Source organism: Micromys minutus, assembly GCF_963924665.1.
Source record: "Micromys minutus genome assembly, chromosome: 26".
NCBI classification, from domain to species: Eukaryota; Metazoa; Chordata; class Mammalia; order Rodentia; family Muridae; genus Micromys; species Micromys minutus.
This window is the reverse complement of record NC_137961.1, coordinates 34,824,773-34,851,748: the sequence shown is the minus strand read 5'-3', so window position 1 is coordinate 34,851,748 and position 26,976 is coordinate 34,824,773. Positions and strand designations below refer to the sequence as shown.

The 26,976-nt window shown below is 40.1% G+C and overlaps 1 protein-coding gene across 2 annotated transcripts in view; it reads right to left on the bottom strand.

The window, feature by feature from the left end:
* Positions 1-22,665, bottom strand: part of RNGTT (RNA guanylyltransferase and 5'-phosphatase) — a 168,146-nt gene extending 145,481 nt beyond the window's left edge. For both annotated transcript variants that reach the window (XM_080938781.1, XM_080938782.1), the window contains exons 1-8: positions 22,520-22,665; positions 15,931-16,040; positions 11,456-11,559; positions 11,288-11,376; positions 6,819-6,894; positions 5,627-5,867; positions 1,525-1,634; positions 481-582 (exon numbers count right to left, since the gene is read on the bottom strand). In XM_080938781.1, coding sequence (XP_080794907.1) covers positions 481-582; positions 1,525-1,634; positions 5,627-5,867; positions 6,819-6,894; positions 11,288-11,376; positions 11,456-11,559; positions 15,931-16,040; positions 22,520-22,583 — 896 coding nt within the window. In that variant the 5' untranslated portion in view covers positions 22,584-22,665. The remainder of the gene's footprint in view (positions 1-480; positions 583-1,524; positions 1,635-5,626; positions 5,868-6,818; positions 6,895-11,287; positions 11,377-11,455; positions 11,560-15,930; positions 16,041-22,519) is intronic.
* Between the last annotated feature and the right edge of the window lie 4,311 nt (positions 22,666-26,976).

Below are 26,976 nucleotides of genomic sequence, written 5' to 3'. Positions count from 1 at the left end.
TCTCTAAGTAACACTGCTTTATCATAATCCACACAGAGACAGGTACAAAGAAGTCAGCATGCCTAGTTATAACTAAGAACTGGTATTATTCTTAATGCCTCAAAAACATCTTGGCAGCAATCAAATTTTTGGTGGTTTTTTTGTTGTTATTGTTGGTGGTGGTGGTGTTTTTTAGTTGGTTTCTGGTTGGTTAGTTGGTGTTGATTTGGGTGGTTTTTTTCCTTGTTTTGTGTTTTGTTTTATTTGTTCACTTAGATTTATATAAAACTAACAGAATATAAAGCCAAATACTCACAGAATGAACTAAAACTGTTTATACAGCTTAAAATACCAGTAAAATGAAAGCTATGTAATTTCTGAAGCACATTTATTTTGCTGTTTAAGTCAGAAACTCCCATCCTGAAGAACACACTTTCCCTAACAATGTAATATTCTTCAAGCATTAGTTACTCTGGATTGATTTTTAGTAGTGGAACTTACCGAGTACCATCTGCTTTCCAGCTTACTTTATATGGCTTCTGCTCTAAAAGTCTAATATTTTGCTTGTCCATGGAGACAGGCTGTGCTCCAGGGAACCCAGACCTTAAAGAAAAAACATGACTCTGTCATGACTACAACCCATAATGCAAGCTTGTGTTACACCAATCTCATGTCTCACATGTTGATCACAATGTTCTTCCTATCACAAGAGTAATTTCAAATGGAATAGCATCAGCTATCACAAAAGTTCTAACAAAAGATTATCACTGTCAGCCAGGGGTTAGTGGAGCATGCCTTTAGTCCCAACACTCAGGAAGGCAGAGGTAGGTCTACTGAGTTTCAAGACAGCCAGAGCTACACAGTCTCAGGGGGGAAAAAGTTTATCAATTTCTTGACATTTTAAAATACTAGTTTACAATGAACTAAATTGTCACTGCTATAATATAAATATTGGACTAATTTAAGAATGTTTTATACAGGATTGAAGGAGAAACTCAGTGGCTAAAATGTTTATGTAAAAATGAAGTGCTGGGGTCCCCAGCACCATGTAAGAGCCAAGTCTGGAAGCATGTGCTGTAATGTACCCCCAGCAGGAAGAGAGTGGGAAGGGCTGTGGGTGTCCTGGGGTCTGGTACTGTTAAGGTAATTAAGCTAAAATTCAAGCTTTTCTCTGAAGTATAAGACTGTGATCATGCATGCTAAATCTGTGGGGAAGCTCAGTGGCAGCAGAAATCGACTCTGGAGTCTCCCTGTTCTCCTGCCCTGGTCAGGTCAGCCAGACTTGGGTCAGCAGCAGACACAGAGGGATCGAAGAGAAAACTCTGGCGACAACGGCAATGCTGCATTCTGGAGAAAGACTTGAGTCACATATGACCCTGGTTCAGTGTGACTTTTACTTGTTTCTTTGGAAAAGTCTGAAATCCTCTTAAGCACTCAATGTTCACACTAACTTTAAGAAGCAAAAAGCGCCCAATTAACGTCTGTATTAGCTTTAAATATTACATAAAGAATAAATTTTATTTAAAACTTGAAAATATCTCTTACCCTTCCCAGCCACAGAACTGATGACATTTCTGCTGCACCTCTCCTAACTTTGGTTGAGTTGTTACTTGAGTTACACCTTTAACAGTTATGCCTTCCAAGAAAATAGCACCCTTTAAAGAAAAGAGAAGAAAATTACAATAAACATATGTGCATAAATATGTATACACATATATAATGAAAGGATAAACATATTTACAAAAAAAATAAATCAATTTATTTTCACAAACCTAAGAAAATTCACATTGAACAGAATGATTTGTTCCAGCTGCTGTACTAGTGACATCTATAACCAGTTACAGAAGGGGTACAGGAAAAGAGAATAATTCTAAAGTTACCTTCACCTATATACTAAGACCCATTCTCAAAGCTAGAGAAAACAAAGGGTGTCCTCTAGGAAAGTCTATAAAATCTTCTAGGCTTGGGTTTTTATACTTTTTAAAACTAGAACATTAGTCTAAATGTATACTAAATTAGTTTCAGGTACATCTGAGGGCTGCTGCCATTAGTATCAATAAAACTCTACATGACAACTCTGGCTGATAATGTCATTAAACAATAAGAAAATCTGGTCTACAAGTTGCAAAGTTCTGCATTCTTCTACATGCCTACATCTAGATAGAACAGCACCATTTGTTGAAGATGCTTCTTTTTTTCCACTGTTATGTTTCTGACTTCTTTATAAAAAATCATGTGACTGTTATATTTATTTAAACCCCAAATCTGCTTTAAAAAGAGCACACCCTAGGGTGTTACAAATGCTAGCCAATCAAGTACTCTATCAGTCCCTTGGTATAACTCTTCAGGTTCTTTCTGCTGGCAAAGATATAAACCTTCCAATTGTATCTCATTATCTCATTGTGCAAATCAGAAGCTTTTAAATTTTTTTAAATCAATCAAATATTATTTTCATAATTAATCATACATGCTCAAATTAATGTTGCTTTTTGAAAGTGTATTTGAAAAGTCAGACATCGTGGGACATGACTGTAATCAAGCACTAAGAAGACACAAGAAGATCTCCAAATCCAGACTAATCTGGGTAACAGGGTGTGTGAGATGCCTCAGGGTGTAAAAGTTCTTTCAACCATGCCTACAAGACATGAGTTTGATCTAGGATGGGGGTGGAAAAATAGATATGACTCCAAGTTGTCCTCTGACCTCCTACAGGTGTGTCATGGATGTGCACATGAGTCCACACATGAGCACACATACAAATAAATGTTTTTAAGAAGTAGGCAACTACATACCTATACACATATGTATGTATATATTTGTAAGAGAAGAGCATGTCTATATGTTTGTCTATATGCATACTCACATGTGTGTCTGAAGATGGGTACACATGTGAATATATACATATGTAGGTCATATACACATTATTTTTTAAAAGGAGTAAGCAGTTACAGACACATATTTGGGGGTGGGAGTATGTATTTATATGTGTACATACATGTGGAAGCCAAAGGTTTAGCTCAGTCATTTGTGGGGTGGGGTGTAGATGACAGCATATGTACACAGAAGACATGAATTATATATACGCACATCTGTATATAAAATATACGTGTGTTTGTCTACATGTAGGACAAAAGAATTATGGTTCACTTCATCAATTGCTATTGACTTTATATTTTAAGACCTCACTGAATCTGAACTTATCAGTTAGGTTAAGCTACCAGCAAATGTGCACTGACATACTCAGGTCTCGTATGGGTGCCAGGAGCCAAAACTTTTACTAGCTGAGCCATCTGTCCATCATCTTTTGAGGAAGTCTGTCACTAAAGTTTGTCAACTCAGAAAGAATGACTAGCCAGCAAACCCATGAAACCACAGACATGCACTACTATAAATGGCTTTATGAACACTTCATACATGAGTGTTTGTCTGTACACATACATGTGCACAATGCAGAGTCTCTGGAAGTGAAGTTACAGAACAGTTATGACTGCCATGTGGGTGGTAGGAACTAAACCTGGGTCCTCTACAACAGTAAGTGCTCTTAACTGCTGAGCCATCTCTCCAACACCACTTTAAATTTTATGTGCGAGTCTTTGTCCTCTTGGATTGTCACACGGTGCTGGGAGCAGAACGCCAGTCTCCCAGCCTGTGTAAGTACTAACTGAATGAGTCCTCTACCAGGAGTTAATCTTAATCTTGAAAATATTTCTCTTTTCACGCAATTTACACTAGCCAGTGGCCTTACAGTCTTCAAGCTAGAAATGTATAAACACAATTAAGTTTTCCAACTAAGAATTTAGAGAAAAAAAAACCTAAAGTAACAGCTCTATTGTTTATATAAACCAGTCAAGGCATTTTCCCTCGTTTGTCAACTGATACATTGACTAATCTATGAGTTGTAGTGCCCACTGGTTAACCATAATATGTCGTAATTACTGAATCAATACTTCATTTCCTCCACCATTCTTCCTTTGGTCTACTGCAAGTAGGTCTATGTACAAGTAAGAGAGTACTAGTCCCCTCAGCAGATCTTTTCCCCTTCAGTACAGAGGAGGATATCTCAACCCTGTCACTTTTTATTGAACACAGGATCTCGAGCATCCCACCCTCACCTCCAACTGAGTAGCAGAGATTGGATTTGAACTCCCGACTCCTGGAATCAGCACCACTTATACAGTGCTAGGGAATGATCCCAATTTTCATGCATGTTTGTTTGGCAAGTCTTATACCAACTTAGTTGTGGCCACAACCCAACTCCTAATATTCCATTAGACTGTCACTGCTAGAAGATAAGAAAAGGTGCAACTGTATACAGTACAAAGGAAACACCACCTATGGCGGGGAATAGTTACACTAACTGTGACTATTTTGAAAAACATTCTCACTGGTTAGTAACATGCCAAGTTTATTATTAACACTAAATGTATTTAGTAGTTTATAAGCTAATCTCAATATAGCATCTAAGAGTTCTTTGATTTACATAAGGAATAGAACTTCCTAACTCCAGCCTTTTTAAGACTGCTGGGCTTGCAAGGCGGTTAAGCAGGTGAAGACACTTGTTGCCAAGTCTGATAACCTGAGTTTGCTCCCAGGACCCACATAATGGTTGGGAGAAATGAGTCACACAAGCTGTCCTTTGACTCCCACCATGATATGCAAAGCGCCTCCACCCAAAGAATAAATAATTTTGTAAGACAAATTTTTAAAGTCTGATTTCTAGCTAATGTTTAAAATCGAGACTTGGTGGAACATGCCTAGAACCTATCTCAGCACTAAGAAGGCTCTGACAGGATGACTGGGAATTTAAGACCAGCCTTGGTTTCATAATGAGATCCCACCACACCTTCCTCATGATGTCAAGAGTTACTTAATAGATTTCAGATACAATCAAAATCAATTTCATAAAATCAAAGGCCATTATTGTTCTTCATCACACATACACACACACACACACACACACACACACACACATAGTGACAGAGAGACAGAGAGAAAGAGAACAGAAATAGAGCCTGAGGTGGTTTGTATAAGCTTGGACCAGGGAGTGGCACTATTAGGAGGTGTGGCCTTGTTGGAGAAAGTGTGTCACAGTGGGAGTAGGCTTTGAGACCTTCCTCCTAACCGCCTGGAAGACAGTCTAGTCTGCTCCTGGCTTCCTTTGGATGAAGATGTAGAACTCAGCTCCTCTAACACCATGCCTGCCTGGACACTAATCCTTGTGATATGCTATGATGAAATAGAATGAACCAGAACCTATAAGCCAGCCCCAATTAAATGTTGTCCTTTATAATAGTTGCCTTGGTCATAGTGTCTCTTCACAGCAATGGAAACCCTAACTAGTACAGAACCAATAACCCACAATAAGTTTAAACAAAAATATAGAGCAGTATGGTGTTTGGGAGCCACCATGGTGGCTCAGCAGATAAGGGAACTTGCAGTTTGCCTGACAATCTGAGTTTGACCCCCCAGGATCCAAACATACATAACAAAAACAGAGAACTGACTCCCACACGTTGTCCTCTGACCTCCACAAGCATGCTGTGCCATTCCCAAACCAAGGCATTCAAGCATGTACACCCACAAAATAAATAAATATACATAATTTAAAATAATTTGAAAAGAGTATTATAGTATTTGTGAACATTACCAGCTTTAACCGTTCTTTTCTCCTTTTACCAAAGGATGCACTTGACCCTGGCTCTGAGTCCTTCTTTCCATCTTCATCGTCATCTTCTTCATCATCATCTTCAAAACACCAATCTGGCAATACAGGTGGTGGTGGTGCTTCTTCTATATCTCCATAGCGACGAAAAAGTTCCTTCAAATAATCACCCTTATAGATTCCTGGTGGTCTGGCTTGGGCAAACGTAGCAACTGCTGCTTCGATGCTATGGAAAACAATGATTTTCTCACTAGTGCCCATTTAGTTTAACTGTTATCAAACAGACAAATATAAGTCTTTCTTCACCTGCAAAGCTTTCAATCAATGATAAACTGATTCTAAAAACATACAGCCATGCTATACTACAACATATGGTACACACACATACACACACCCACTACACTGCCTGGCCCACTATAACATATGGTCCACTATAATACACGGTACAATATATGGTATACCATAATGTGTAAAGCACACAGACATGAGTACTTATGACAGACTTGGATAATAATGAAAAGAATTTTAATACAACATTGAGGGTCACGATCCCTAAATGTGAGCAGCCAGTGAACAAAGACATGGTTTATCAGAAGCCATCAACAGACCCAGGAACCAGGAGTCACGTCTTGCAAGAGCACTAGCACTGAGTCTGGCACAGGACTCTGAAAGGCCAAAGCTGAGAAGTGCACAATGTAGACAAGCACCGAGTATGACACGGGACACCATCAGACGTGTGTTTACCTGACTGCATTCCAAAAAGGGACCTAATGTGTAAAAGGCTTAGAAACATAAACGATGAACCACAACAGAAATAGAAAATCCCATTAGCAGGATCTTATTCTCATAGGAATTTTAAGTAATTGGGAATACAATCCTTCAAAATCTAAAAGTAGAATTCACAAATAACGTGCTCAATAACACTAATGCCATCCTAAAATGCTCCTATCATGGAGCACTGGAGCCTTCCTAGTTCTTAGCAGCCAAAGATGACAAGCCTTAAAGGAAAACAAGCTTCCAAAGCTGAATACAAATCCAAACATTGGAAGATCCAATCTCTGATTATTCCAGAATACTAGGAAAATATGGAAAATTCAATATATCATCTATAGGATTCCTAAGCTTCACAAACTGTCACACGCATCTTCTTCCACTACAGTAAGACTGTATAATATACCTCCAATCCATTTTCTCCACCAAGAAAGCACATATAAGGAAACCAGTACGGTTGAAGCCATGGGTGCAGTGCACACCTAAAAGAGAAAGTAGCTTTGTGTTAAAGTCAATCACTTCAAATGCCACATGCTGCATCAAAATGACAACTTACCTTTAACACACTTCAGTTATTTAAGCACACTACATATTCATACATTTTAAGAACACAAAATATTCCTCAAAATTAATAGTTTGTCTTAAGTTGCTTAGAATGTAAAAGAGCACTAGAGGGCTGGAGAAATGGCTCATTGACTGCTCTTCCAGAGGTCCTGAGTTCAAATCCCAGCAACTACATGGTGGCTCACAACCATCTGTAACAGGATCTGGTGCCCTCTTCTGGTGTGTCTGAAAACAGTTACAGTGTAGCTCCTATAAATAAAATAAATAAACCTTTACAAAAGAAAAAAGCACTAGACAGAAATCTAAAACTAATATACTGGTTTATTAGTTTAAATTCTCTACTGTCTAAATTTGTCATTAAAACTTTTCAAGCTTTTGGGTCTCAAAGACACACAAATACAAGACAACTATATTTCAGGAACTTTGGTCTAGTTTTTTCAGCCTTCCTCATGATCAATGTGAAATACAGTCAAACTATATTGGAAAAGAAAATCTAAACCAGACGGGGGGGAGAAAAAGTGTTTCATAAAATCATCCAAGGATTGATAGTAGTGGACTGTGAACAAAACTGGCCCCCACAGTCTCAAAGGAAGTGGCATTACTTAAAAGGATTAGGAGGTGTGGCCTTGTTGGAGTGTCACTAGGGTGGCCTTTGAGGTTTCAGAAGGTCAAGCAGTATCCAGTGTCTGTCTCTGCCGCCTGTGGTCCAGATGTAGAGCGTTCAGCTACCTCTCCAGCACCATGCCTGCCTGTGTGCTGCCGTGCTTCTCACATGACAAATGGACTAAGTCACTGAACACGAAAGCCAACCCAATGAAATGTTTTCCTTTGAGAGTTGCCATGGTCAAGTGTCTTTTCACAGCAACAAAACACTACAATTGCTACAGATAACTGATTGACTAATTGATGTGCACTATTTTGAAATGGTTTTAGAAACCAACTGAGTGCATCTTCACATGGGGCTTATACTATTTTTAAATCAAGTTTTACAAGAAAGAAAGGTGGAAAAAATAAATTCATTTATCTTAAACCCTCTTTCAGAATATATTCAAGCTCATCTTCCTGGGCATAGTGATGCTCCCAGTTATCAAGGGCATCAGGAAATATAAGGAGGATCAGAAGTCCAAGATCATTTTCAGCTACACAGCAAGCAAGGCTCAAAAGGAAGGAAAGATGGGGGGGAAGGGATGAAGGAAAGGGCAAGGGAGAGGGAAAGGGGAACTGAAGGGCTCATTGAGCCGTTTTGAGTTCTCATCCCATTTTTCATTCCAGCCCTTGAAAGACTGAGGCAGGACTAGTTCACACGTGATGCCACTCCAGGATATATGACCATGTCTATTAGCACAAAACAAAATACAAGAGTTTTTAAAATAGTAATTAAAAGTTCTATAGACATTACTAACATAAACGTCACTGCCAGATCAACTGGCTCTCCTGCGGACTCAGAATGAACTCTCACAGGAGTCAGGTGTGATACCCACACCAACAAACTGAATGAATCAGGAGTGGAGGCCAGTCTAAGGCACAAAGCCACATCAATTTTAAAGGTGGTGGCAAGATGACTCAGCGAGAAAAGGCGTTTGCCACAAAGCCTGTCTACCAGAGTTTAGTCTCCATAATCCACATGGTAGAAGCAGAGAACCAACTCCTGAAAATGCCCTCTGACTCCCACACACTTACTGTGGCATCTGTGCAGGCACGCGCATACACACACACACACACACACACACACACACACACACACACAATATAAAAACCTGTTTAACAACTAAGGTTATTTAGGCACTGAGTTCGACCTCCAGCATTACGGTACATTATCATAATCCCAGTTCTCAGGGGGTAGAAGCAAAATGAACCTGAGTTCCAGGCCAGTACAGGCTACAAAGAGCCCATCTCGAAAACCTAAACAACACAAGTATCATTTTCATCTCATTTCTACATGTAAGATTTCTCTACAGAAGTGTTTTTGCTACTTAAAATGACTATTAGTTGAGAAAAAAAAAAATCAATCATTTTTACCTCCATAGCATAATCATTAATATTAAAAGTAAATCTTTTATAAGAGTAATTCTCAATAAATGATACAAAGAAAGTACATCTAATAATTTAATTTAAACATTTAATATGTTCAAATGTAAATATAGTAATCAGAAAGCACATATGGCAAACTATAAATCAAGCAGTGGCATGGAATATCCTAAGAAGTAAATGCCAAATGCAGTCAACAAAACCCTCTGGAGGTCAGTGAGATGTCCCAACAGGTCAGAGGGTAAACTCGCTTGTACTTAGGGTCAGCCTTTTATTTTTTTATTTTTCAGACAAGGTCTCTATATGTAGACTTGGCTAACTAAGAACTGCTACGTACATCAGGTTAACCTCAAACTCACAGTGATTTGTAGATTGTCCTGAAGCTGTTAGTATTTTAATGTTAACTCCACTTCCCCAAGAAGAGCTGCCTAGTCACATGACTCCAACTGAACCTCCCCATTTTAATAAGTAAAACAAAGGAAAGCCATTGACTGGGCGGGGCGAGAGAGGGGGAGAGGACCTAGAGATCTGAGAAGGTCAAAGGACAGAGGGTGGAGGTCTTTGCAACATATAAGTTCCCAAGGAACAGCTGGACCAAGGTGGGATTGATTGGCACTAAATAGCTATGAACATCAATAATTTTATAGGTCTAATATCTCATATAAAAGGGAACTTTGTATTTTTGTCTATTTGATGCAATCTTGTTATGTAGAGGGTTTGTGGATTGAGAGTTGAATAAACCTGTATAAGCCTGTATGAAAAGCTATCGGGCTGTAGAGTTGTATTTATGTGGGATTTGGGGGTACAGAAACACCCCAGGACAGAGGCGGAGAACAGGCAATGTAAAACCGCCAGGGAAGGGAGTTTCTCGGACAAGTTGGCCATGCTGGCGGCTCAAACCGGGCACCAGAGGTGCGTGCGGTATCAGAGTTGGGCCGAAGGAGTAAGACCTCAGGGCTGATAAAGACATAAACTGATTTTACTTTTTAATATTTACTGCAACAGTGGTTACACTGCTTAATGCTGGCACGGAATTAAGGTAGTATAACACCTTACCCAGGCCAACAGTGCCTCTCTAAAGTTAGTTTCTCAAAACACAATCTAACAAGTCCACATATGAAATTTGTTGTTATATCTTACCTCTCTAGTTTTCTCTTTTTTCAAGCTATTTTAAGTTTCTTTGAAAAACAAATCATTTTCTTATAAAATATTCTACACCCTAAATTTCTCTGCTTGCTTTCCCATGGTATTAATCACAGCTTATACAAACAATTTGAGAGCACGGTGGTTTATGACTTGAAGATATTTTGTTTCCATTTTGGAAATTTTATTTTGGGGATAGACTTCACAAATAAACATGTTTTATGTTTATGTTTCATATAAACCTAGCATGAAAGTAATATTGTCGAACTACTCTTACAAAACTTTAACTATAGTTTCGCAGTGTGGGGTTTCCTGTTTATTGAAAAAGTCTGGTGTAAAGCATGCTGGATGTGGGGTTTCCAGAGTACGAATGCCGGGCCTACACTGTCTCCTTATCTATTATACCCCGTAAAGCTAGACTAGAGGCATACCTAAACTCATGTCCTGACGCATATATATCTAGTTGCTACAGTTTTCTTTTTCTGTGTATGTATGTGGCGACCAGAGGTCATTCCACACCCTGTCCCAAAACACCAAAATTTAAAAAGATAGTTAAGATGAAGTGAGAAAATCCAAAAGAGAACTGGTTTTATCTGACATTACAAATTTTTAAGTATTCTGTTTCACACACTAATTGCATGGTGATTATATAAAAACCAAAATGCCTTAGCAATTAGAGACTAAACTAGTGAAATAAGATGACATCTATCATTTTCTTTAAAATGGCAGAGAAGATGAATCGATCAGAAAATTCCCTGCCACACAGGCATGAGATCAAATCCACAGCACCAACATAGAGCATACAGCTCTAGCCCCAGCACCAGGGGACAGAAACAGGCAGATCCCTGCTCAGAGGCCGCTACTCCAGCCAAACTGATGTGCTCCAGGTTAGTGAGAGACCTGTCTTGACCTCTACAAAAACACACATCCATATAAACATGTACATACGATACACACCAATTAACTAAACAATTAAAACTAGTAACAAAATACTAAAAATGAACGGAAAGATGAAAATATCAGCAAAATATTATTACTGAGTGTATAGGGTTTCATTTTACTTACATAATGGGCTTTATTTTACTTGTCAATTTCTATAACAAAAAACAAAAAAGGACTGTCCTAAGGAAACCAACATACCTATAAGTTCAGGTGGGCTTCTTTCATTAAACCTCTCACACAGGCGAATGAACGTCTCAGTATTCTCTGTCGTAGGGCATTCCCCATGTCTGAGAAGACAAAAGGAAGGTGCTTTGAAGAGATCCAGACCTCAATGAAAGCTTTCACTCTTGATAACTTACAGCTTACCCTTTACACTGAAGTTTGATATACTTGATTCCTTCTTTCTCTATGTCATTTCTGTCATAGAACCTTGAAGTATTTGTCAGATCCACCAACAAGCTCATTTTAACCTTTAAAGAAAAGCAGATTTGATAGTTACTACAATTATGTTCGAGCCAAGACTAGAGCCCATCCCCCCACTGAGGGATACTGCTTGCTCATTGCTACCAAGCAGCTCACAGTGAAAAGCACCTGCTGAACTAAGAATCCAAGCATTCCACACAGAAGACCTAAGTGGGCACTGGAAAATAACCCTAAGCTAGGGAGGGCAGAAAGTATAAGCAAAATAGACTTCCACTCTCAATATTCCAAATGTGAATTCAAAAGGAAAACATGGCCACATTTCTCTCTATCTCTAGTATATTATCTCTGATATTGGTATCTATATATAAATCTATCTTCAGAGGCCGGAAGCTTAGAAGCAGTCTGCTTTATTGTGGAAGAGCACAACTCTGGCTCCAGGCACACATCACCCCAGGTTTGAAGCAGCCACCACAACCCCTATGTGTATCTATTCACCATACTATAGCTGAGCCTTAAATTATGTAAGAACAAAATTATGTTTCTTTATGACTTAATTCTTCTATTTTATGAAAATACACTAATGCCTAGAACTTTATTTTTATTTCCCTTTAAAGAAACAGTAAAAAAACAAAAACAGAAGCCAAGGGTGGTAACATACACCTTCAATCCTAGCACTCATGAGCCAGAAGCAAGCAGAACTCTTGAGTTTGAGGCTAGCCTAGTCTAAAGAGCAAACTCTAGGACAGCCAGGGCTTCATGGTGGGATGAGGGGATGAAAACAGACTCTTATGCGATTTTTTTATGCAATTCCCAAGCTGAGGAGATGGCTCAATGGGCAATGTGCTTGCTATACAAGCATGAGGTCCTGAGTTCGGATCCCTAGCACCCACTACAGAAGGCAGGTGTGATAACACACACCTGGAATCCCCAGCTGGGAGGTGGAGACGGGACGATCCTCGGGGCTTTGTTGTCCAGCTAAGTCTAGCCAAAGCAGCAAGCTCCAGGTTCAGTGAAGGACCTTGTCTCAAAAAAATAAGATGGAGACTGACAGAGGAAGACATCAGACATCAACCTCTGCCCTCTGCACGTTTATCTCTCTTCCTGGATATCAGAAAGAAACAAGATAAGGGTTTGAAAAGAAATTAAAATCCTAATTTTATTTTCAATAAATGAAAATATATAATAAAGCATATATAATCTAAGTGGTTTTTTTGTTTTGGTTTGTTTTCATATAGTTCCAAAGCCTCAAACACGGGATATGGACACAGGAGAAACAGGATTTTAAACAGCTATATAGCAGTTTTAGGCACAGACTGAGCTACATGAATTCCAAAGAAATTCACAAAATAAAAATAAATTAAAAAAAATAAATAGAAGGGAAAGAGAAGAAATTTATTCCTGAACTGAACTCCAGAAAAAGTTCACATATCCTCCACAATATTCTACTATATATAATTTGTAAGAATAGCAAGAAAATACAACCAAGGGAACTGAAACTGGATTGGGGAGCCTACCAAAGGCCCTACAAGTCTATGAGTGCAAGCCTGCCACTTAAACAAATAGAAAGACAAAGCCACATGATCATTTCATCAGATGCAGAAAAGGCTTCTGACAAAAATCTAACTTTCCTTCACGATAAAAGTTCAGGAGAGACTAGTGATAAAAGGGACATATAAACCTAGCACTTGAGGCAGAGGCAGGCAAATCTCTAAATTCAAGGGCAGCCTGGTCTACAAGAAGTTCCAGATCAGTCAGGGACACACAAAGAAGCCCTGACTAGAGGGGATTTAAAAACAAAACAACAAAACAAAACAAAACAAAAAAAAACAAACAAAAAGGAGATATAAGCAAGCAAACAACCAACATCAACAGAAACTCAAAACATTTGCACTAAAACCAGGAACAAGACAAGGACATTCACTCTACCCACGCCTATCCAGATAGCATTGGGAAGTCTTCACGGGAGCAGTAAGACAACTGAAGGAGATCCAGGGGTAACACAGGGAGAAGTAAGGTATCCTTATTTGCAGAAGATATGATGTAATATATAAAAAATTCTAAAGACTCCACCAGGAAACTTTCACTGCTGAAAAACACTTTTAGCAAAGTAGTAGTATTCAAAATTAACTCACAAAAAAGTCAGTAACCTTCCTATATACAAATGACAGATATACTGAGAAAGATATTAGGGAAATGGTACCTTTCATAGTAGCTTCAAAATGTGTGTGTGTGTGTGTCTGTCTGTCTGTATGTCTGTATGTATGTCATGTACACACATACACATAAACCAAGCAACTGAAAAACCTGTACAATTAAAATGTTAGGACACTGAAGAAAGAAAATGAGGAAGACAGCACAAGATGAAAGATCTCCCATGTTAACATTAGGAAGGAACCATCCTACCAAAAGCAGTCTACATATTCAATGCAATCCCCACCAAAATTCCATGGCAATTTTTCACAAAAATTGAAAAAACAACCTTCAATTTCAATTTGGAAACACAGACATACAAACATATACAAACGAAGAAACAGAAGAAAAAAGCAAAGAAACAGGAGAACTAAAACAATCCTAAATAAAGCATCCCTGGAGTTAACACCGCCCTTACCTCAAACTGTACTACAGAGCTACTGTAATAAAAGCAGCCTGGGATGGGCATAAAGACAGACACATTGAACAATGGAATTAAAGACCCAGACATATATATTTCTACACACCAGTGGGATCTGTTTTTTTTGTTTTTTTTTTTTTTTTTACAAAGAAGCCAAAAATATACAAAGGAGAAAAGACAGTATTATCAACAATGATGTTGGTCAAACTGCAAATCCAACACATAAGAGAATGCGAATAGATTCATATCTATTAATCTGCACAAAACTCGTCTAAAAAAATGCATTAAAGACCTCAACATAGACCTCATCCCTAAACCTAATAGAAGAAAAAGTAGGAACTGGAGTTTCCTACGTTTTTATACAGAAAAACTCATTTACACAGAAAAGAATTTTCTTAACAGGGCACCAACAGCACAGGCACTAAGAATAACAATAAATGGGACCTCATGAAACTGATGAATACTATCATTCAGGACAGAGTCGTAGGCCACAGAACAGGAAAAGATCTTTAACAATTAAACATCTGATAGAGGATGTATGTAGAATACATGAAGAACTAAAAAAAAAAATCATCAAGAAATCAATTTAAAAATGGGGTACAGAATAAAGTATAAAGTTCTCAAAAGATAAAATAAAAATGGCTAAGAAACAGAAAATGTTCAACATCCTTAGTCATGAAGAAAATGCAAATTAAAATGACTGAGATTTCATGTTACACCAGTCAGAATGGCCAAGATCAACAATAAAACAAATGCTAATGGGGATCCTGGAAAAGGGAATACTTATTCATTGCTGGGTTAATGGAACAATCACTATAGAAACCAGTGTGGCAACTCCTCAGGAATCTGGGCATCGCTCTACCCTAAGACCCATACACAGTACTCTTAAGAATACAACAGAAGAACTGTACATCCTATTACAGAGACTTAGTCATCCATGTTCAATGCTGTTTGATTTATAAATAGCCAGAAATTGGAAATGGCCTAGATATACATCAATTGATGAATGAATCATGAAAATGTGGTACAATTACACAATGGAATGTTATTCAGCTATTTAAAAAATTAAATGGGGGGGCTAAAGAGATGGCTCGAGTGGTTAAGAGCACTTACTGCTCTTCCAGAGGTCTTGAGTTCAATTCCTAGCAACCACATGGTGGCTCACAACCGTAATGGGATCTGATGCCCTCTTCTGATGTGTCTGAAGACAGGTACAGTGTATTCATATACACTAAATAAATAAACAAAATTTTTTTAAGAAATTAAATTGGGCGTTAATGGATAGAGCTGAAATAATTCAACATGGGTGAGGTAACCCAGACCCAAAAAGACAACTATTGTATGTTGTTCTCTTATAATGTGGTTATTTGTTTTAATTAGGTACCTAGTAAGGGACCAGTGAGGAGGAGAAACCCTTCCAAAGAGAGGAGATAGACTATAGTGTTATGGAGAAGTAAAAGAGATACTATAACAGGAAAATTAAATAGGGAGGAGATGGGAGAAAAGAGAAAAGGAAGGAATACAGAAACAGACAACAAACAAACACTAAAGGCCATTTCAAAAATCATATAGAACTTAATACTATAGAAGTGTCCAAAAATATATGCATAAATGAAAGCAATCACTCAATTAAAAAAAAAAAATTTTTAAATCTCATCTCAAAAAAAAAAAAAATGGTGCTTAAGGACCATAGACTGTCTTCTGGCCTCTGTGCCCATGCACAAACATACCCCTCACTTACAGAAAAGCCCTAGAACAAAGCCAAGAGGGGAGTACTACACGAGTAGCAAAAAGCTTTGCTTCTTACCTTCAAACTCTTTAGATAATTTGAGAGCATACTAGGATGGAACCGGTTTTCTTCAGCCACTTGACTATCATATCTTGGTCCCAGCATCGTCTTCAGAGGTAAGAATCTTCCTAAACATTAAGGTGGATAATAATTTTCGTTAACTAAAATTCTGTAATTTGCTATTCTAAAGTTGCCTTTTAAAATAATAAAGTGTAGTCTCACATATCCCAGGCTGGCCTCAGACTCAACATGTATTTGATGACGACCTTAAATTGCCGATTCAGCTGGGCAGTCAGTGGTGATGAGCGCTTTTCTGACACTCAGGAGGCAGAGGCAAGCAGATCTCTGAATTCAAGGGCAGTCTGGTCTACAGAGCAAGTTCCAGAACAGCCAGGGCTTATACAGAGAAACCCTGTCTAGGACAAAAATTCTGATTCTTTTGTACCACCATGTCTAGTTCTATGTACCCCTAACATACTTTCACTCTAAACAGTATTTTAAAAGGCTAAAGCACAGATTACTTCAAGTTAATTCTAAAATTTGATGATATGAACAAAAGAAAATTACCAATAAGACTTCCATAAAGAATCTAAACTTGGGACTGAAGTGATGGCTTAGCTATTAAGAGCACCTACCAAATGGGCCTGGGAACCAAGCCTGGGTCTCTGTATGAGCAGCATAATACTGTCAGGCACTGAGCCATCTCTCCAGCTTGCACCTTTTCTTCTAAGTTTATTTCCTCAGAAATGTCGTCACAATAGCAGAACTCTAATCCAACACTTAAACTAATTTACATTTTCAAATAATAAAATAACAGGTAACTAAAATATTTACTCTTAAAAATATCATTCACCCAAATATGACTTTTTTTAAAACTTTTGTTTTCTATAAAACTCGAGATCAACAATGAGCAACACACTGCTAAATTCAATGGTCAAGTCTCACTTCTCAACTTACCTGGACTCTCAGAAATATATGAAACAACTATTCAAACCTGCTGATAAAGGCCAATAACCCCAGCTATCCAGAAAGATGAGGCAGGAGAGAAACACCAAGGTCTGCTACAAGGACTACAGAGAATTCAGTGTGGTCAACTTCGAACTGACCGACAATTAGAGCTGCAGATAAAACTCTGTATTAATAGAGTACTGCCTAGAATACAGAGAAGACCATAGGTTCTATCTTCAGCACATGGGGAGTGAGGATAAATATGGACAGACAATTACTTTTTTTAAGAGAAACAGTTTTGCATGTACAAGTGCAAAGTGTGTTTGTGTGCGTATGTGTAAAATTAACTGCATGCATTGCATATATGTATGCATGTGTGTGGAGGCCAGAGGTCAGGAGACACCCATCTTTAATTCTTAAACTGTCTCTCACTGGGAACTCTGGCTGTCAGATGAGGCTACATGGTGAGCCCCAGTGACTTGCCCATTTCTGCTTCCCAACTGCTAGTATTACAAGTATGAAGCATGGCAGGGTTTTTACATGAACAAGAGTGGTAAGTGTTAGGTAAGTGTTCTTACTAACAGCTAAGCACCTTTCCAGCCCCTCATTTTTCCTTTAACTTTTCTTTCCATTTCTCTACTATCATCTCATTACTACACAACCTTCAGAAAAGAAAGTTCCCTTCTTCCACTATGAGAAAAAAGACACACTTAGAACCATGATCAGACATGACCAGAAAAGAACAAGACCCAAGCCCACTCTTCCTGATGGTGCTTTTTCAGTGCTCACAACGTTCTTTTTTTTTTTATTTCTTCCCGTGTGTGTGTGTGTGTGTGTGTGTGTGTGTGTGTGTGTACATATGCATGTAGTATGTATATCCTGGGCAAGTGTTCTACTACTGAGCCCTATCTACAGCTCACCAGGCATGGTAGGGCACTCCTTTAATCCCAGCATTTGAGGCACAGAAGCAGATAGATCTCTGTTGAGTTCATGGCCAGACTAGTCTATATATCATGCCATCCTGAGCTAAATATTGAAATCCTGACTCCAAAAACAGGAAAAAATGAATAAAAATACTTATTTGTACATGTGGACAAAACTGTAATGACTTCACCTAATTCACATCTAATGTTGAATTCTCATGCAGTCTAATTAGAATTCTCTCCCCACACCTTTAAATCCCTCTCCTTCCTAAGGTGATTACATTACATCCTGAGAGGCATCTTAACATCTCAGCAGCACTTCATGGACCCAACAACCCAACCCCTTTCCTGAAAAAAACTGTCTTGCCTTCCCTAACACAAGACTTATGGGGTTTGGGCTTCTACCCCACCTAAACCCCTAGTTTTAATTTTTTTGGTTTGTTGTTGTTGTTGTTTTGGTTTTTTTGGAGGATTTTTTTGGTTTTTGTTGTTGGGTTTTTTTTTTTTGTTTTTTGTTTTTTTGTTTTGTTTTTTTTTGTTTTGTTTTGTTTTGTTTTTGAGATGAGGTCTTACAATGCAGCATACACTAGCCCAGAAGCTCTAATTCTCCTGCCTCAGCCTCTCGATGTCTGAGAATACAAGTGAGTATCAGACTCTTGCTGTCTCCCACTCACCTAACACTAGACAGCCTTCCTTCCTCCATTCCTTTGACCCCTTTATCCTCTATCCAATTTCTAGATGCCAACCTTCTATAGGTTCTGCTCTGGACTTCCTCCACTCTCTCTAAATTATGTAGAAAGTCTTCTCCACTACTGAAGTATAAAGAACAACAATTTTTTGCAAATTAATGTATTTTCCCAGTACACATCAAGAGACCGTACTGAGCTTCTCCTGCATTTGAGTAGGAACAGGCCTAGGAGTGTTGACACACACCTGTAGCTTCAGCAGAGGGAAAGAATGACCTTAAGGTTATCTCATACTCCTCTACATTGTGAGTCTGAAGCCAACATGGGCTATGAGACCTTGCTTCAAAAGAACTTTTGGCGGGGAAGGCACACAAGCCTCCTCCCCTACCTGAAGAGCTACCGACAGCTATTCATGCTAAGTAAAGGTGAAATCACTTTTCTTAGGACTGTGGAATATGCTTCTGTGGATAGTCCCCACATCCACTTGTATATGGAAAACATAAACTGAATTCAATGGGCTATTTAAAAAGACATGGTAAGTCCAAGGCGAAACAAAAGGACAAGTTGAGAAAGTGGGGGACAAATGTAATAGAAATGTCATGTACATGTATAAAATTCTCACATGTTAATACTATAAGTCCACATATTAGAAAATCAGATCTCGCCAGGATGATGGTGCATGCCTTTTATCCCAGCACTCAGTAGCAATTTCTAAGTGTTCAAGGCCAGCCCAGTCTACATACAGAGTTCTAGTATACCCAGGATATACAGTAAAACCCTGTCTCAAAGAGCGTGGGGACACTATTCCAATTGAAACAATACTAGAGCAACAGTGTACTCACATACATAAAAGAAATAAATGAATACCAATGTTAAACCGGACACGGTGATGCACACCTCTAATCCCACACTCGGGAAGCAGAGGCAGGCAGATCTAAACTAACTCCAAGTGCAGGGAGAGAGAGACCCTTTCTCAAGGACATTCAACATCCTCCAGCCTCTGAGCACTGACCTATACATGTCCATCACACACACACACACACACACACACACAGAGAGAGAGAGAGAGAGAGAGAGAGAGACAGAGACAGAGACAGAGACAGAGACAGAGAGAGATACACGCACAAATAAATAAGACAGGAATACAGATCAGTAGTATAAGTGACTAGTATGTGAGAGGTTCTAAATTCAATCCCAACATAACTAGGTAAATAAGTATTTCTTAAAAGACTCACACAAGAATGATCAACTTGGCTGAAAACAATAAAGCTATCAAAAAATATCGTACCTGAAAATACATAACATTATGCTGAGAATAAGAAAAGGTTCCCTCTTTTGAGTTTCCTCATACTACAATTTGTTTAATTATCTTTCTCTTTCATTCAAGGGGTTGAGTTTCTCTAAAGTTTTTTATTTTTTCAGACAGGGTGTCCCTATGTAACCCAGAATGGTTCTGCCTCCGCCTCCTAAGTGCTAGAGTTACAGGTGTATGCTACCATACCTGGCTTTAAATTATCCTTTTTCCCCCTTTGAAACAGAGTCTCACTCTGCATCCCAGACTAGCGTTCAACTCACACCAATACTTGGATTACAAACATATGCCACCACCTCCGCTTAAAATCTTTCAAATCACTTTTGTTAATTGTTTATATATTATTGACTGGGGATTTCGTATGAAACCTTTTTTAAGATGTATTTATTTTATTTTTATGAATACACTGTAGCTGTCAGACACACCAGAAGAGGACATCAGATTCCAGATGGTTGTGAGCCACCACGTGGTTGCTGGGAATTGAACTGAGGACCTATAGAAGAGCAGCCAGTGCTCTTAACCACTGAGCCATCTCTTCAGCCCCCTTCATATGAAATTTTAAGGAATGCTTACAAAATACACAATAGAAGAACCAATGTGAACAAGTACAGTACCTGCTTCAAACAAATTCATACACTGCTAAGGAATACTGTAAAATATATTTAATACATACATATAAAATCTTTCATCATTTTAAAAAAACAGTAAGCTGCAAGTTAGTTAAAGCTTGAAACTTTCAGTTTTTCTAATTTTGAGGCAGGTTCTCATTGTGCCGCCCCAGCTGGCCTGAAACTCAGTAGACACACCAGCTTCTGTCTCCCCTATGCTGGCATTAAAGGTCTGTCCACCACACCCAGCAAATGTGAAATTGTTAGGAGAAGGAAAAGGCAAGCTACAGAATGGAGTTGACAAACATAAGGAGCTACTCTACCAATTCAAACTCCTTTTAAAAGATGGGTTCACAGTGAAGGGGGGGTCACATTTGTTCCCAACATCTCGGAAGCAGAAGCAGGAGTGAAAGGCTGTCCTCAAACTACATTGGCCATAGTCAAGGCCAGCCATACAAACACACAAAGTGAGTACACGATATTTATTTTAAAACGTATGCCATCAATGAAGAGAAAGCAGGTCTGGGAAAGAAAGGATTAGGAAAGTTTCATACAACAGTGTATAGAAAGACTACACTATTATTTGGAAGCCAAGAAGTCACACTGTGGGTTATATGAGAAAAAAAAAAAAAAACGTATACACTAAAGTGAAGTGTTTTAGGTGAACTGGATGGAAGATATACCAAGAGTGTGAGATTTAAATGTATATGGGTTTCATGTTTAAACTCCCTTTTTTGAAGGTTTATATGTATGTGTGCATGTGGAAATTATGAGTGTAGGCCACACGTGTACAAGTACTGGAAGAAGCCAGAAGAGGACCATCAGACATCCTGGAACTGGAGTTGCAGGTGTTTGTGAACCTGTGGGTCCTCATCAGTCTTAGAATGCCACCGCTCCCATTCATCTGTCACCACACAATTGGTGTTGACTGGAATTTCCTGACACAGGTACAAATGCTACCTTTTCCACATAACTTTGCAAAGCAACAATAATATAGCTGGGGGGCAGCAGGAAATTTTGAAGGTGGCAAAAAATTCTGAGACTCCCTAAATTTAATTACAAATGCCAAATGATGCCAGAAAAGATACCCAGTTACCACCACATTTTGACCCATAACACAACAGTTTCTTCCTGTATGTGCTGAAATCTTCACATAAGCTCCATCCTAAAACGTTCTACTTTGTGTTACTGAGAACGGCTTTGAGAGAGAGACAGACAGACAGACAGACAGACAGAGACACTCAGAATAAAAATGACCAGAAAACAAGGGTGTGGCCTTCTGAGAGGGTGAGTACCAGCTCATCAATGGAGAGCCTTTTGCATTTTGCCTGGTGTTCCAACAGCTAAAGAGAGAAAGGAAGCACTTAAATCTGAGTTAGAACTCTGATACTGGGGTGTAGAGGATCTTTGCCAACAGCTGCCTGATAATTACTCTATAGCTGAGTAAACCCAACGTAAAGAGTTCGTGTATTCCTTCCTCAATTTTATCACAAAAATGTTTTTGGCTACTAGGTCCAGCCGACAAAGTTCCTAATTGCTATCTAACCTTGTTGCTAGTAACTGTGGACTCTGGTCCTTTAAGTTACCCTGTGTGATGTCTCCACAAATTCAGAGAACTGTGCCTCCGTTATTTCATGTGTATTCCCTGGAATGTGTGTGTGTGGTTCAAATCTATCTGTACACTTTTAAGTCACTGTCTCTCAGCCAAGAAGTGACACGGGCCTTTAATCCCAGACACACTGGAAACTCGAGAAAGCAGCTCAGAAGTTCGGGGATGAGGCTAGTCTATGTCAAACTCAAGATGGCAACATTCCGCAAAAGTCAATTTAATAACAAAACCAAAAAATCCCCCGCTTCCCAGCCTCACTTCTCTTTAAGCTTTCCTCAATTTCAAGGCTCACACTCAGCTACTCTCTTTCCGAGAACCAGTCTTGTCAAGACAGCGAGACCCTGTCTCAAAAATATCACAAAGAGGCTAACAAACTTAAAGCTCCAGAAGCCTCTTGTCCACCTCCCATCCTCACTCCTCCGCCTTGCCGGAGCCCCGTCTGGAGGCCACCAAGCACGCAGTTCCCCAGACCCGGCCAACGCAGTGGGATTCGAACCTGCCCGCAGCCCCCTCCCGGGTACCTGCCACTGGCTGGCCGCGCCGCGGACAGTTCAGCCACCGCGGCGGGATCTTGTTGTAAGCCATGTCTACGCCGCCTCGCCGACAGCTCCCTAGCAAGCCAGCCCGGACCCCAACGGCAGCAGCTCCACCCGGGTCCTCAGCGGCGCGCCACTTTCATTCAGGTTCGACTCCGCGGTTCCCGGCGAGCCCACAATGCACTGCGACTTCCGCCCCAAAGGGCCCGCCCCCTTTCTTCCGAGGTCAGGCGAAGTGGAAGCTCCGCCCAAGTGAGGGAGGGGAAGCTGCTAAGAACTAGAGTGACGGTTCCACCTGGCTCCGCCCCCAGCCCCGCCCCTTGCATCTCTGGGCACCGGCCTCTGCCACGCCCCGCTCCCGTTTTGCATTTGTGAATACTCAAATGACTGATGTGCCTTTTTTCCATCTAAAAGAGAAGCTCCCAAAGTAAAAGGGATCCAAGCTTCTTTCCACCTGTGGTCTGACTTGCTACATTCAAAAGGTGAAAAAGTGCTTTTCCACTAATTATAGCTCAATTTGATGTCTCTGCTGGTTCTGGATCATTTGAGAATCCACCCATACCTGCATCAAAAAAACTCCGGAAAACCAGAGTCTACATTATTACAAATGAGGAGTTTCTTTATATCGGCCAAGAGTAGAGCAAGTACTGCTGAGGACCCATGAAACATCAAAAATTAGTTCCAGAAGCCTTAAGACTATCATTTCTGGAGCAGGTGGTTTTTGATGTGTTTTGTTTGTTTCTTTCTTTGTCACTGGTTTTCATCTTTTTTTTTCTCACACACACACAAGTATATTTAGGGTTTTTGAGAGTCTCTGTCTCAAGGAATCACTAATAATGTGCATTTGTCTGAAGTAGGAATGGACCCTGATTACTACTAAGTCACATAGATCAGGAAGCCTTGTATTTTCCCCATTCGTGAGATTTAAACCACAATACGAAGAGCTGGAGCTATAAGGGCTTTGTTGTGGGCCATTGGGCAAGCTGGTTCTTCCTTATAACACCTTCAGACATCAACTTGACATGCCTAAGAGGAAACCTAAACTGAGGACCTAATTGATCTGTGGCCATATCTGTTGGATATTTTCTTGGTTGCTAATTGTGGTGGTTAGGAGGTGTGGTCTTCTTGGAGTTGGTGTAGTCTTTTCAGAGGAAGAGTGTCACTGTGGAGGTGGGCTTTGAAAATTTACACACACACACACACACAGGTCAAGTCTGGCAGAGTCAGCCTCTCCTAGTTGCAATTGGATCAAGATATAGAAATCGCAGCTCTTTCTCCAGCACCATGTCTGCCTGGACACTGCTGTGCTTCTCACCTTAATGATAATAATAATGGACTGAACCTCTGAACTTGTAAGCCAGCTGCAATTAAATGTCCTGTTATGGAGTCTCTTCACAGCAATAGAACCCCAAACTAAGGCACTAATTGATGGGGGAGAACCACGCCATTCCTGATCCGATGGGTCAGTGGTTCTCAACCTTCCTAATGCTGAGACCCTGGTGTTACGGAGGCCACCAACCATAAAATTATTAGTGTTGCCACTTCATAACTTAATTTTGCTACTGCTATGAATCATAGTGTAAATATTTTTGAAGATAAAAGCTTTCCAGGGAATTGTAATCAGGAGATTGAGAGCCAAAAACCAATTGGCTGGGCTGTTTAGGAAAGCTAGCTGAGCAAGCCAGGAATGTCAGCCAGAATTTCTCCAGAGTTCCTGCCTTCATGTTCCTGCTTGGATTCCTGCCCTTGTTTCCTTCCTTGATGAACCAGTAGACCAAATTAATCTTTTCCTCCCAAAATGCTCTTAGCCAGTGATTTCTTTACAGCAACAACAACACACAAAAAAAAAATCAAACTAAAACACTCTTGGTCAAATAAATAGACTCTAAAGCCTACCTCTGGCCTTAGGTGAAGGGAAACATGACATTATAATCTGGCTCAGAACGTACAACTTTTTTGTACTATCGATCCCTCCCTTTAGAGTTAATCCAATAGAGTGTAAATCATCTGGCCAGGAGACTTCCCCACTTCAAGTTTACCTAGGAAGGCTACTGAGGCTTTGGAAGGAATAATTATCCCCTTAATGAGATAGTAGCTACATACCCCAAGTCCCTCCCCCAGTATAGTTAAAGACTTTCACTAATGCTGTTCTGCCTTCTGCTTGTTTCTTAACAAAAACAAAACAAAAAAACATAACTTTCTTTCTATTTGTCTTTTGTTTTTTTAATACTGGCCACAATCATACACATACACTATCATACACAATCATACACATGCTTGCCCTGACATGGACAAACTCATTCTTCCTGTAAAGCCTCCTATCATATGACAGGTCCTTCAGATTTACAACATTCCTTCAAATTGAAACATTCACACAGGAAGTGTGAGACCTCAGAGCCTTTGCAAGTAAACAAAGAGTTATCTAAACAGGAAATTGGAAGGTCTTTGAGGGCTGTCACCCAGCTGTATACAAAGGAAAGCACTCCTGCAGGGAGGTAGGATAAAAAGAACTAGTCAATGATAGGTCTGCCTTTGAGCTGCAGAGAAAGCTCCAGGGTTGTAGTAGATTTTCTGAATCATCTCCCACATTGGAGTAGGCTTTCTAGCTTTGCAGCTGCTTTTGAGTTACCCTTGCTCCTCCCCAGTAACCCCTGACCCACACTCCTGTTAGTAACCTCACTAAGTTGGAAACAAGTGTAGTCATTACTCTAGTCGGCTCCCTTTGGGGGGTAAGTAAATACATGCGTGGTATCTGCCCAGCAAATGAAGTTGCTCTGGGCATCCATAGCCTAACCATGCGCTGCTGGCTTTCTTGCTCTGCATCTTGATGTTCTTCAGCCCCTCTTCCCAGCAACTACCAGTGCTTCCAGAGTACCTGCTTTGTTTGTTTTCTCTGCCCTAAACTTCCTCCGGTGTCTGTTTTTAAATCAGTTCCTGCATGGTTGTACTTTGTTCCCCATGTCTTTTTCATTCAGAGTAGAACTTTCTATCTCAACTCAATTTAGAAAGTCCGCCATAGTCTTGTAACAGTCCGTCACAGTAATGTAACAGTTCGACTACAGGGACCAGTTCTCTCCCTGAACCGCACTGTGAGCTGTAATGGTTCCTCTGGTAACACGACTTGCCACAAGCCAGACAGTGGAAGTGGAGAGCTAACTCCAGAAATTATCCTCTGACTTCCACACCTGTGCCGTGGCACTTGCTTGTCTAAATCCAGGCACTCCTACAGACATACTTAAAATAAATGTTTTTTTAAAAATTTATCTGTGTGTAAAGATCCACATCTTTAATCCTAGACCTTAGGAAACAGAGCAAGCAGAGCTCTAAGTTTAGGGCCAGCCTGGTCTACGTAAAAGAGTTCCAGGCTAGACAGGACTACATAGTAGACTTTGTCTCCAAATAAGTTTTGTTTTTCGTTTCCAAACATCTTATTGATTCGTCATTTCACATCATAGACCCCAGTCTCACTCATCTCCCAAGCCCCTCAAATCCACCCTTGCAGCCTCCTCTCCAAAATAAAAACTACACAAACAACAACCACAACAGAAAGCACATAGAACATCTCATGGAAGCTGTAGTGTGTCAGTGTGTCCCACTGTAAACTCCTCTGTGCACACATCTTCATTCCAATTAGTCACCGAGTGAATCACTGGTCTGGTTTGAAGTCTCTGGCTTCTGTGACACCATCAATATGGGTTTCTCCTCATGACTATTCTGCTGTCCTATGTCATGGAGATCTTGCAGTTTTAGATCCAAAAGACTGAATCTTTCGTGTGCCCCCAACAGTTCACAGATAGTGTAGATTTGGGGATGGGCCAACTCAAAGCCCTGGATCTGGGCCTGGATTGCAACCAAGCTGGTCACCCCACCGGACATTCCTTCCCCTCACCACCAGGGCAAGCTCTCCAGCACCAGGACAAGCTCTCCAGCAGGGCTCCAGTAAGGTCACCCAATGCCACCATCAGCACAAGGCCAGGTTATCTTTACACTCATACCCTCAGGGCCAGTTCCCCTGCACCCACACCTCCAGCTCCACCGTGCTTCCCAGTCAAGACTCAGGGCCCATTCTCCCAGGGCCCACTCTCCAGGGGACCACTCTCCTGCTGAGTCCTGCAAGGCTGTGGAAGGGACGGCATGACACTGTTCCCTCCCCCTGCTAAGCAAACTATTTGTATAATAATGTACATAAGTAACTTTATATTTCTCCTTCAGGAAACGTTCTCCCTAGGACGGAAACTAGTGAGGGGTTGGGGCCGGTTGTGCACGTGTTCCTGGTGGCTGCCCAGACCAGGGATTTCCCCATCTTCTCAGGTATGCAAAGAACACCATATGCAGCATGGGTGTTGGCACCGGTGCATAGCTTTCAGTCTACAGAGCAAGTTCCAGGACCGCAAAGCCAGGACAGGGAGGGAACTGGGTAGGGAAATTAGATTCCGAGATTT